Raw genomic sequence first — 13638 nt, 5'->3', positions numbered from 1 at the left:
CCAACATCTTTACGTACCATCTCTCCAAAACGGGAGACAGAGAGTTCAATTTCAAGACGAAGGAAGCTGGTTTTGTAATTATATCAGCAACACAGGTCCTCTAATGCCGAAGATAGAAAACCACAGTAAATTTCCATGCTAAGAAGGTCATTCTGACCTGCATGGACCATCTACGAGAAATATAGAATGTCCCGTGTCTGAAGGCCCATCGGAGCTGGCTCAGCCTGCCTCCAGTCTTGCATCCCTTCTGGAAGCCAGCATCACACACTAGTGTAGAGCTGGGAGCTGGCTGTGTGTACCGTCAATGGTCAAGTTCATGGCTGCCCCTGGGCGAGGATCCTGATGGAGTTGCAGCAGCTGCCTCTGCTCCATCTCCCCTAAAAATCACTTTCATGGTGGGTGGTTTTATTCTTTTATGAAGCTATCTAAGAAGAACCTTCAAAACTCGGGTATTAGTAGGGAACCCTGAAGAGCTGACCCGCTCCCCAGGTCGCTCCATCACCCATTTTATTAGACGCGGAAAGCCCTTCCCTGGCATTCCAGGGCTGTCTGCCTTGCATTTCCTTTTTCTACGATGTGGTTTTATGTTTGCAAAGATGCAAAAGGCAAGTGCCTAGTCAGCGGGCTCTGAGGGATAATTGCAAATACCTCTACATGCTTCAAGATCCCAGGGGCTTTCAGGGAGAACATCTCCACAGATGCTTCGAGATGAAGCGTGAAGACTCATAACCCACCGACGTTAGTCCTGAGTTACTTCCTGGGGATTTCCCTTCGGGATGAAGGGGAGAGGAGACACTACTTGGCCGCCGTAGTTTGGCCGTTCAGGGAACTGGGAGTCACAAATAGCAAAAAATGCAAAACAACTCAAAGGTAGAAAGCACAGCCTATAAAATAAACAATCAGCCACCTAATGAGGGATCCGTGCACAGTTATTTCCAGATCAGCACATGAAATATCAATGAGCATAATTTAAAAAAAAATCTAAAACTCAAAAATTGCCAGTTAATTCTAAGAGGAACGTGTTTATATTTGCCCTGCATAGAAATGAGTTGAAACACGGTAACAAGGCATTTGATAAATTTTGGAAGGTAGAAAAATATGCATAACCCGCTAATGAGAAAAAGAGACAAAATAAATAACTGCTTTTGACACCGAGATAGAGGAATTTGCGGAGTCTTTGGTACCTTATAAATCTGGATAATAAAATGTGAATACACTGTACATTTTTATAGCCTCTGTCACTGAGATAGCCAACCTCGTGGGAGAGATTTTACTTATTTTAAAGCATTTAATTCGGTGTGATCTCCCTCCACCACCACCTTCAGAGGCTCTGCATTTTGAAACAAAGATCAAAGAGGGAGAAGGCCCGTGATTCCTTTCTACAGATTTCTCTCCTTGGAGATTTATGGATGTGAACTTCAGGAGGCAGGTCCTCATAAACAGGGGGCAATTCTTCACCATGGCCCATGACACCCATGGGACTACGTAGGAGCAAGATTGCTGTTGAACGGCATAGTGAGTCCTCTGACTGGGAACACCCACACTGACTAAGCTGCTGCTTTGTAGAGTCCTTGTCTTGTGGCTTTGGCTTTTGCCTCACCCCCCCCACACACACACACACACACACCATGAGGCTCTGTGTTTCCCTTGGGAGCACTTTCACTCTTGAAGCCTATGTTGTCCCAACCTTCCAGGTCAGATGTGGCAGGGTTGTGTTAGATTACACTATTTTTTACATAGCCCCTGAAGAACTGAGACTTGCTGGGGTGAGAGAGAGGGGTGTAGTTTTAGCTGGAAAATGTGTCCCTTATTGCTTACTGCCTCCTGGTGGCCATCAGGGAACAACAAGAGAGCAGGAGGCAGAGCCTCTGGAAAAGCAAACAATGATTCTTAAAGCAAGATCATCTGGGGTAGGGCTCTAGTCCCCAGATACTTCAGGGCCCAGAAGGAAAGAAGAATTAAACCCCAAAACAAAACTCACCCAGGGACTGGGAACTTTCCAAACACTGCTGCAGGATACAGCTGGCCACTTGCCTGGTGAGGCAAGAACTGGAACAAGAGTATGAAGTGCAGGCAAGAGAAGACAGCATGGGGGAACCCCAAGCAGAAACCAAGTGGGAAGATGGGGGCTCAGCCAGATCAGAGGAGCTAAGTGAGCAAGCCCCAGGGGCCGACAGGCATTGCCAGCAGAAAGAGCTGCCCATTGGTGGAAGAGACCCAGGGCTCTGAGCAAAGCCCTTGGCACAAATTTTGGAAGGTGCCAGCTTAGGTTTCCTAGAGCGAATCTGCCAGATGCCTTCCCGAACCCTCTCTGCCATCCCTGAGCAGCAATAGATGAACATAAGCTATAGAAGAAAGTTCTAGGCCTTGGCAATATGCTCCATGCATCCTGTCAGATCTGGTTTATGATGTGGCCTGTCACTTTGTCCCACCCATCACCATCCCTGATTTAGGCCAGTATCCATACATCCCTGGATCTACCCACCAGGTCTAGGTCTCTAACACGTTTTAAGACTCTAGATAAGGTTGCTCTACTGGGGATGATCTAGATATGGTTTCTCTACTGAGGATGCTCTAGATAAGGTTGCTCTATTGAGGGTACTCTATCGAGGATACTCTAAATAAGGTTTCTCTACTGAGGATGCTCTAGATAAGGTTAGAGAGGTGGCAATAGATTCCATTGTGCTCTAAGTGCCCTGGAAACCACCAAAGAAGAGAAGAGGTAACAGTAGGGGAGTGTCAAGGAGGTCACGGGTCCATTTGGAAGCTTGAGTTACCTGAGAGAATTCATATACGAAAAGTAGTCTGGTACTTTGGCACAGTGTGCTTTACCCATCAGTGACTAAGGATGTGCTGAGCTGGATCTCGTTAAAGAGGACCCCTGACTTGTCTGGTATCCCTGTGTCGACGTCAGTGGTCCCTATGGTTTCTCTGGGATGCAGTGACTCATGGTAGCAATGTGGCTGTCCACAGATGCCCGGAAGGTTATTTTGAGGGAGCTAGAACATTCCTTTTGGAGAGAGACGAAATGGCAAATAACACTTCTACCTTCAAAAGCAGAGGCAAAACCAAAGGGGGAGACAGGACACAAATCCTGCAACATAGGTCGCAGATAAAAGATATTTAAGATATATCTTAGAGAGGGACTCAAATTGCTACTGGACAAGAGTGGACAAGTCCACGTCGATAACACTTAGGTATAGAAAAACTCACTCAAAGTAAGAAAGAGTACCTCCACGGGTTTCAGTTCTGTTGCTATGATAAAACAAATACCCTGACCAGAAGCCACTTAAGGGAGGAAAGGGCTTGCAATCCCAGAACATAGTCATCACTGGCTGGAACATGGTGGTACATGGCTGTAATCCCAACCTTCGGGAGATGGAGGTAAAAGGACCCCGTTATTTGAGAGCCTACAGAGCAAGTTCAAGCTCAGCCAGAAATGAATGAAGCCCTGCCTTAAAAAAAAAAAAAAAAAAACATTTTCCCAATACTGGGGATTGAACACAGAAATTTGTGCATGCTAGGAAGGTTTTGATCAGAACTGCCTCTCCAGCCACACAGCGATATCTTTTATTATATAATTAGTAATTGCACGGAGTTCTGTCCGATGCCTTTCTTCCTATCCAGGGGAAACCATCACATTCTATGCATCAGTCCTGCTGGTCAGACTCATTAGAGTCTGGGACGACTTAGCATTGCTGAATCAGCCAACCAAAGGCTCCTGGGCACCGAGATACAGTAGTGAGAACGGATACAGGTTCTCCAGAACAATGTATGCAATGCAACGGAGTTTACATTTTAACTGGTGGCTGATCAATAAAAGCAAGCAAATAATAAAAGCAGAGTGTGTCTGTGGCAGATACAAGAAAAGTTACATCATAGGGTTAGGGTTTGAGGTGAGGCTTGAAAACAGATCTGTACTTAGGGTGAGTGACCCCTAAGCAAGAGCCGGAAGAGGTAAGAGATGAACTATAGTGATATTTCAGGGTTGGGGCATGTTCCAGGAAGTGCAAGCGTGGAGTCCTGTGGTCTAAGTAATAGGAAGATATGGAGAGCTAGTGCTGAGCTGGAGGGAGGGATGTGAGGGGGAGGACAGAGGCAGGACCGGGGGTCTGGGTTACATGTATGTAGGATACCTTTGACCTTGCTCGAGGTGATGCAAGGACCTCGGGAGGCTTCTGAGCAGAGGAACTGTGGAGTCTAGCCCACATTTTAACAGCCTTAAGTCAAGCGAAACCACTTCCTCCTGCCCCGTCTCACTGTTCTCAAGATGATTCCCAGTGCAGTGTTTTGTTTTTAATTATTGTTTCACCCCCTAAGCATGCATTTTAGCTCACTGAACAGAGCCTCTCAAAGCAGCGGCCTGGAGGCGACAGCAAAGAGCTACTGTGTGTTCCATCGCAGGGTCTGTAAGGAGCACTAACCACTCGAGGCTTGGGAAGGCCTCTCGCCAAGTGAAAAGTGCTGTGGGCCAGATTAGAGGGCACAGAGGAGATGAACCCAGTGTGGGCACAAAGTCTCATGTCACACGCAGGGCATGCTTTGTCTGGGTCAGAAGACCAAATATGCTTGTCTGTATGAACAGAACAGAATCCTAGAACTGGGCAGTACCTACCCATACTTGATGACAGAGTTATTAAAATTATAGCCATGTCTGAAGGGCTGGGAGAGAGGCAGACATGCCCCTCCTCCTAGCTAGGTATGGACAGTAAGAGGTGGCACCTTGCAGTGGAGCGACCCAGCTATGGCTGACTGAGTCGGCAGACGGAAAGGGGTGATCCTTTTTGGTGGAGGGTTCTCCAAAGGTAAACTTCATCTGGAAGGGCTAAGGATTGGTGGGTGTTTGTTTCTGTGCCTTTGTGGGATCGGGGACCTCACATGGTGCTGACGGGTACATGACCATGAGGGGCTCAAGCATGGGAAGAGATGATCCATCGTAAGAGACAGGACTCTGACTATATGTGCTCTTCCCTTGCAGACCTTGCTTATGATATAGATCACACATTACAATAGATATTTAGATGTTCTTAATTATGTGTGCACATGGGTGGGTGTGCGCACATGAGTGCACCTGCCCAAGGAGGCCAGAAGAGGGCGTCAGATCCCCTGCAGCTGGAGTTAAAGGTGGTTGTGAGCCACAGGTATGGGTGCTGCGAACTGAACCTGGGTCCTTTACAAGGGTAACGCGTGCTCTTAACCACTGAGTCATCTCTCTGCTCCCAAGGGTCGTGTTTTTAATGGATACTTGGAGAGAAAGATGAAGAGCCAGAAGATGACTATCAATGGAGAGCATCGATTAATGTAAAAACATAACTGGTTTTATGACAGGACAGAGAAGTAATCAGGGCATAAATCACAGCCTTTGTGTTGTCATAAATGCCAGGCCCTGGGGATTTAGTGAGTGGAGGGCAGGCCGGGTTGTCACGGAGTTGTAATTGGGAGACAGGAAGGAACACTATTTTTCACAGGAAAATAAAAAGAAAGGAAAGGAGAGAGATTAGGGGAGAAAATGAAATGCATAGTCTTTGCCAGGCTTGAGTTACAAATGATACCTTCAAATTTAAAGTCAAAAAAAGGAAAGAAAGAAAGAAAGAAAGGAAGGAAGGAAGGAAGGAAGGAAGGAAGGAAGGAAGAAAGAAAGAAAGAAAGAAAGAAAGAAAGAAAGAAAGNAAGGAAGGAAGGAAGAAAGAAAGAAAGAAAGAAAGAAAGAAAGAAAGAAAGAAAGAAAGAAAGAAAGAAAGAAAGAAAGAAAGAAAGAAAGAAAGAAATGCCAAGAACGTACGTGATGTCGGCGTTAGGGTGGAGCCCAAAGACTTCTGGGTTATCAAGGGATGGCAGAGACTGGATGAACTCAAAATACTGGTCCAGGGTTTTGCACGTGGGGATTTTATAGCCGGTGTAAAAACAGAACGAGGGCTCAAACATCTTCTCGCTGAACCAGACCTGTGTGGGGAGAGAAAATAAAAGAAAATTGATGAAAAGAACCAAGATTAGAAGGGGGGGCTTATTTCCATTTTAATAGGGTTTCTTTCTTTACTGTTGGCTCTGAAAGCATCTTAACAAAACTTATCAACAGAATAATTATCACATATAGGAAGAAAAGAGATAATCCACAAAAGAGATGCTGCACAGAAATAATTAGGCAGGGCTCTGGTAGGCACCCAAGATTAGATCCAGCCAAAGTGTGGAGGGGTGTAGCATGGTAGAAGTGGGCTCCGTGGCCGGGAAACTTGCTTGGCGTGCTGGAAGCCCTGAGTTCAATCCTCAGCTCTGATAAAGAAAGCAGTAGAGGGAGTTGGGGGATGGGACGTGGCCCAGTTGGTAGAGTCCTTGCATAGCACGCGCAGAGACCTGGGTTCTATCTGTATTGCTTAGACCAGGTGTGGCTGTGTATTCCCACAATCCCAGCACTTGGGAGGTAGAGTCAGGAGGAGCAGGGGTTCAAGATCATCCTGAAGTACACAGCAAGTTCAAACCAGGTCACACAGGAGTAGGCATGAGGGCCCCTGAGCATCCTCAGGACCCCACATCCTCCTGGGTAAGGCTCTTCTTGGGGGCTGTGTCTACACAGTTTCACTCACAGGTACTTTAGCACCAACCATGCTGCCACAGAAACTCCACAGCACCTGCACTCCCACCCAGGGCTTCCTTTGTTAATTAAGTTCTGTCCCCAGCCACAGGAAGCAAATGTAGTTGCTGCCCAACCTCCATTGCTGTTAACCGGAAGACATTTTTGCCCATATGAATTGATTATAACAAAACAACATTATCTGTAACAAGACGGGGAGAGAACAAATATACAGCTGGTGCTAACAGACTTCTTTTGAAAAGGTGGGAGAAAGTCGTTGAATGCCTGGGCTGGTTAGAGGCAAAAACTTCGGTATCTAACAGCGTGATTTTCCTAGTGGCGAGGGAGGCTGACAGGACCCAGATGGAAGCAAGGCTCATAGAGCAGAGGATACAGGACCTCACCTAGCCCTGCCTAGCCCATTCAGTCCCCACTGTTCCTGCCAGCATCCCTCCACTGCCGTCTGCGGCTGGATCTAAAAAGATCCAGCCATTATTCTGAAATGCCGTGTCCTGGTTTTTTTTCTTTTTTCCTACATGGCTCTGTTTGTCACTCTATTCAACTCCTGTGTGTGTGTGTGGTACAGAGCTCAGAACCAGAACAGAACGCAAAGGAAAGAGACACACAGTCCTTTCGTCTAAGGAGCTTGTGACCGGCAGAGGGACAAACAGTTATGAAACAACCACTCTTCTGTGAGGGGCACAGAGGTGAGAGCCAGGAGGACATAAAAATAAGCAAAGTGCATAGAAGTCGTAGGGCAGCAGGAAAGACAGCCAGATAGATGTCAGGAAGGACTTATCAAGGAAGAGATTTTTTTTTTTTTTTTTTTTTAGAGGAGTGTCTGCAAGGAGAGGGTTGATTATTGATTGATTGGTAGATTGATTTTTTTTATTTATTTATTTATTTATTTATTTATTTATTTATTGGGTCAGGCACACTTGGGAGGCCACACTAGCAAAAACACTGAATGATGGACACTAAAGTGTGAGGTGGGGCTGGCGGATGCCAGGAAGCCTAGAATAAATATCATACTGTGGGAAGGGAAAGCGAGGAGGGTCCGTGACAGATGACTGGATGTGGGGTGAGGAGTTTAATCTAAGACTAGGGGAGCAATTTCAAGTTATTAAAGAAGATGGTGCTGTGTGTACAGCCATCATGAAGACAAACGAGCTGTTAAGTGGTGTGGGTGGCTTAGGTTGCAGGAACATATCCCCGGATGGGAGCTTTTGGGTCCACAGCACATTTGTTATCTAACAAATGACAGCACCAAGTGGCCAAGTGGCACGCTTAGGCACAGAAGCAAAACAAGGCTCAGCCCTGTGGTTTCCCATTACTTTATTTATATATGTTCAAGAAGGTGGATTTGACACATCCTGATCACTGAGATTTACCAGGCACAGAGACTGTAATAAAATACGGAATATGGGCTCTACATGGAATTATTCTGTTAGTCTCTTTTTTTTGGATTGTTAAGACGGAATACCCTGACCAAGAGCAACTAGGGAAGAAAAGGGTTTGCTTTGGCTTAAAGTCCCAGAGGGGGAGAGTCCATGATGGTGGGGAGGCACGGTAGCAGGAGCCCGAGGCTGGGACACACATCAGGAAGCAGAGAGTGCACTCCATCCACGCACAGCAAGCAGAAAGCCGGGGTGGGGAGACAGAGACGGACAAGGGGAAGTGGGGCCAGGCTGTAAGCCCTCAGGGCCCACCCCCAGTGACGTACTTCCTCTAGCAAAGTTGCATCTTTCTAAAGGTTTCATAACCAAACAACACCACTTCCCGAGAACCAAGTGTTCAAATCCATGAGCCCGTAGGAACATTCCTCCTTCAAACCATCGCAGAGATACGGGCATGTTCAAAGGAGAATTACCAGAGCCTATGAGACCACCAGGACATTGGTGGGACCTTTAAAAGGTGTGACTTAGCAGGAGATCTGTGCGACCTGTGCTACTGAGGAGACATCTGAAACAAGGTTGGGCTACACTGAGGAGTAAGCGACAGGAGTAGAGATTGGAGGGAAAGAAGGGATGGGGGTGGGGTGGGGTGGGGTGGCGGGTGGAGGGGAGGTGGAGAAGAAGAGGAAGAGGGAGAGGCAGAGAGCAGTTTTGAGGGACTATAGAGAGGTTGTCAGTGGTCAGGAAACTGCAGACTCTGAGGTCCCGGTCCCAGATGGGGAGGGATGCCAGCCAGGAGTACAAGCATGGAACAAGAAGTGTAGGGTGAGAGCTCAGAGGAGCTGGGACCAGGTAGGGGGGAAGCTGTCATCACGGGGGAGTGTCTACTGCACTGGGGTTAGGAAAGGGAGTCTTGTGCCCAGACCAGCAAGTCTTATGTAACTGAGACACCGTTCCAGGTAGTTTCCCCACAGGTCAGCTTGTTGGAGGAGAAGCAGCAACTGTCTGTCCCCCACTTAAGCTCCTGGATCAGCCATCTACCTGGTCAGGTGGCAGGGTGGCTCTCAGCTCTTGCTGGAGCTGGATTCTGGTTCTTAGGTGGGGAGCATTTAGGGCTCTTCAGTAACCTCCTGGCTGCCAGCCAGCCAGATGTTCCAGGCACCTGTGCATAAGGCAGTTCCCAAGATGCAAAGATAAAATGTGGAAGGGAAGTGGCTACGAAGGGAGTACTCAACCTTGAAGCTTTAGATAGCCAATGCTGGGTTTGGGGGTGGGGCTGGGGGAAGAGGACCTGATGTGTATGTGTTATGCTTTTAAATAGACCTGATTTTCAGGGTGTGTTCTGACGCCAGTAAAACTCAACCCCGTGGATTCCACCTTAGATGTTTAGACCCCTCTGTGCTGAGACAAGTGACTGGAACATACAATTTATGTCACAAGATCTAGGGGGAATTCTTATGAGGCGGGCTGGGAGCTTAACCTAGAGTTCAATCCCCAGCATGGGGTCAGGAGCCCGTGAGTAAACACATCATGCATTCCGTTCACGTTTTATACATTATACGTATTCTATAGAGGAGCTGGGGAGGTGGCTCAGTGGTTGGGAGCACTTGCTACTCTTCCAGAGGACCCCAATTCACTTCCCAGTGTCCACACTGAGAGGCTCACAACTGCTTGTAACTCTAGCTCCAGGGGATCTAGCTAGATCCGGGTGATCTAGTGTACAGCTTTCCCTAACCCAGTGCCAGGGGATCCAATGCCCTCTTCCAGCTCCTTGGTCATTGTGCTCACATGCTGCATGCACGCACACGTGCTCACACACACACACACATACACACACACACACACAATTAAAAGGGAATATAAGGGGCTGGAGATACGGACCTTTCGTCCTCTGCGTCCATGGCATGGCTCCCATGGTCTTTCATGCCCATTCCTGTGGGCCTGACTCACTCTTTTAACCTCCAGAGGCTCCTCCACTGCATGTGTGCCCATGGAGGTTAGAAGAGGGCATCAGATCCTGTGGACCTGGGGTTAGACAATTGTGAGCCACCACATAGGTGCTGGAAAAGAAGCCTGGGTCCTCTGCAAGAGCAACAAATGCTTATGACCGCTGAGCCGTCTCTCCATCCCCTTAAATATACATAATTTTAGAAATAAGAATAAGTCTTAAAAATCCTCCAATTTTAGGTACTTCTACAATTATTTAAAAAAAAAACAGGCTACTTACTACGACATATCTGTTTTCTTTGGGTTTCAGGTATAGAGATATATTTCTCTCCTAACATTTCTCACATTTATTTATTATTTTTACACACATATTTACTACCTCCATCCAGCTCTGATGTCACCTACACTCTCCTTCCTCCTGAGGCTATTTACATGTACTAAACATTATATCCTTGGAAATGCATCTCTCCCTGTGAAATATATACAGCTTACTGTGTAGATACCATTTACATTCCCCCGCCCTCCTCCTGGCTTCATTGAACACATGTTTTCACAATCTATGCAGGACGTCATGTAGACTGCTTCTTCTGTGTTAGGGACCATCAGCGAGTGGTCTTTTTTCCTGTCACGTATACAGAAGCTGCCCCTCAACACCTCAAACTACGCTATATTTATTCTGAGAACATGTCTGGAACATGTACTCAGGAGCAAGATTCTGGTTTGGAAGGTGGGCAGTCACATCACAGGGCTGAAAAGATAAGAGCTGCTTGCTAGCTTGTGCCCCACAAGCAACAGGAGCCACCGTACTGAGTCATTACACCTCAGCGTCTTAGGATGCAGTGAGACACCATCTCATCCTCCCTCACAAGCCAGGCATTCACCTCTTCCGCTGGCTAGAGAATTCACTGGCTACTGTGGACTCACAGTATAGACCCTTCCCAGGAACTGCCCTGGCAGATGAGGGCTGCCTTAGCTAAAGATGGAAGACTGGGGAAGGGATAGGAAACCTGAATGGAGATGTTCATGTCAGTCTCTTTCCTGAAAAACCAGCCTGTCATGGTTGCCTTCAGCTCTGACACAATGTTACCACTGACCAGTTTGGTACTAACACATCTGTGGAGCATTCTTTGAAATGTCTGGCATCTATTTTGCTGGATTTCAGCCAGGATCACCAAGCTACTGCTTGGGAGGTCTGTCCCTAATTAATTTCTGTCTACTTGTGTTTCTACCTTTAAACATCCTTGCCAGTACTTGCTATTTTCCATGTGCAACTTAACAGAAAAAAGTTAAAACAAAACAACAACAACAACAACAACAACAACAACAACAACAAAAAATCAGGTATCTGGTCAACCTCCAGTTTGCCAAACTATTCCAGAAGTTTGTATGTTTTGCTGTTACTTTTTTTCTCTTTTTTCTTTTATTTTTTTCCCTTTTCTTAAAAATAAGATTCTTTTTTCATACCATATATCCTGATTACAGCTTCCCTGTACTCCTCCCAGTTCCCCCTCCCTCCCCTGTCCTCTAGATCCTTTCTGTCTCTCTTTAGAAAAGAATGGCCGCCAAAGAGATAGCTTTGTTGTGATTTTAATTAAGTTATGCCAAAAAGAAATAGAGGAGGAGCAGGAGAAGGAGAGAAAGAGAGGGGGAAAGGAAGAAAAGCAGACAGAAAATTTGCTGAAGCAAAATTGCTGACAGAGTTCCTAATATAAAGAATTCAATAAGTGTAAATTATTCACGTATCTGATTTTTCCCACTTAGGTAAATGCAGCGTATTGGTTCCTTAACACAAAAAGAGATTTAAGAAGAGTTTGTGTCCAGTGGGGGGGGGGGGTTGATTTACGTTATCTTTCGTGGTAAAGTCATCATTGCTAGAGAATAATATCCTCTAGAAAATATCTACTCAGGGGCTTTATGTGGAGTTTATTGGGGAAGGGGGGTGGCCCTAGCATCTCATCCATTGTCAGTAGTTTATTCTAATAGAAAAGATGAGAACATTGAAATTACAGCACGTGCATTCCCCCAGCACTTATTTTTAGCTCTGGAGTGATGCTTCCTCTTGCACCCAAGAGGAAGAGGCACAGAGAGATGGCCAGTGTGTTCCTGGCAGGCAGTGGGGAGATGGGGATTTAGAATCCTCTCGAGGCCCTCTGGGATGGCTGGCAGCTGTGAGGGCAACCGTGGTAGAAAGCAGGGGTTCCTGGCTCCTCCTGTTTATAAGCGTCTCTCCTTTGCTGCCCCCAGCCTTGCCATACCCACTGTAAACACACACACACACACACACACACACACACACACACANACACACACACACACACACACACCTCTATAACTCTAGCTCCAGGGCATCTGCTATCCTCTTCTGGCCTCCACAGGTACCCACACTGACATAGTCAAACACACATATATGTAATTAAAAACAAAGTGCCTATACTTTTTAATAACAGAAAGCACAGTGAAATATATCTTCATGCATTTTCCTCCCCCAAACTGACTTACCCGCGCAAAGCAGTTAAGCAGCCTTTTGTCGAAGTCATCTGTCACTCTGCCTCCATACTGCACTTCACCGATCATGTACCTAACCGTACTCCACGACACGCCCTGCATTGGAAACAAGGTAAATTCTGGAAAAGGGAATGCCAGCTGGGCTGCTATCCCAGGGAGCATTATCTGGCAACTTGACCCAGGTTGGAAGCACCTGAGGAAAAAGGTCTCAGTTTGAGTATGTCTTTATCAGGTTGGTGGGTGGGCATTGCCGTGAGGGACCACTATAGGTGGCGCTATTCCCTATGCTGGGGGCCCTAGGCTGTGCAAGGAAGCCAGGTAAGCATGAGCTTGTGAGTGAGCCAACAAGCAGGGTTGCACCAGGTTCCTGCCCTGACTTCTCTCAGTGAGGAACAGTGACTTGGAAGTGTGAGCCGGGTAAACTTTCCTCCCTAAGTTGCTTTCAGTAAGAGTGTTTGTCACAGCAGCTGGATGAAACTCGGATAGCTGCGTGAAAAATTACTCTTTATCTCACAGGAATAACTCACTACCAGGAGGCTGGAACTGCTCTGGTTGCTCCACCAAAGAAAAACCTACAATATTAAGTGTTGGAGGATAAGTTGGCTATGGGTTATGGCAAATAAAAAAACAAGATAGTATTTTTTTTTTCTCTGTGTGATTGTAATCACCTGTAATTCTCATTATAGTAAATGCCACATTGTTGCAGAGGAGTAGGAAGTGATGCCTAATGATGAAAAAGACAAAATCTAGCCAGGGGAGCTTTAATGCTCTTTCCTAACAGATTTTCCCAGATTCGGTACAAGAACAAATAGGAAGGTATTTATTCCCGAGATTTTTCCACAATGCAATCCTGTGCTGCCTCATTCTGTAAGCTAAACCCGCTTCGAAATAGTCATTGATTTCTTAGCAATCTTACACTAGCATCATAATTCTACTAGTCATAGCTATTTAAAAAAAAAACAGTATATTTGGAGTAAACTTAAAGTGGGGGTGCTTATGGATATCTGATTCTTTATCATTATATACTTATCGGTTAAACTTATTTCTCAGCTTGGTTGCCTTTCAAGGCAATCATTTCAAGGTGCCTACTATTTGTATATACTGACATGATAAATGGCTATAGATATGAACCCATACAATATAATTTTTCATCATACTGCCAACCGTTTTAATTTACTATCCCTTAGTCATTTTAGGAAGAAAACGATTGGTTCTAGACTTCTG

General features: G+C 46.1%; 1 protein-coding gene across 1 annotated transcript in view; it reads right to left on the bottom strand.

Annotated features, from left to right (window-relative positions):
- The window catches only part of Dnah8 (dynein axonemal heavy chain 8), a 231087-nt gene that overhangs the window by 28720 nt on the left and 188729 nt on the right, over positions 1-13638 (bottom strand). The window contains exons 85-86 of the mRNA XM_021221842.1: positions 12409-12510; positions 5783-5943 (exon numbers count right to left, since the gene is read on the bottom strand). Of these exons, the coding sequence (XP_021077501.1) occupies positions 5783-5943; positions 12409-12510 (263 nt within the window). The remainder of the gene's footprint in view (positions 1-5782; positions 5944-12408; positions 12511-13638) is intronic.

The sequence above is a fragment of the Mus pahari genome, chromosome 21 (genome assembly GCF_900095145.1).
Source record: "Mus pahari chromosome 21, PAHARI_EIJ_v1.1, whole genome shotgun sequence".
NCBI classification, from domain to species: Eukaryota; Metazoa; Chordata; class Mammalia; order Rodentia; family Muridae; genus Mus; species Mus pahari.
The sequence above is the reverse complement of the archived record's forward strand: the minus strand, read 5'-3'. Positions and strand labels throughout refer to the sequence as shown.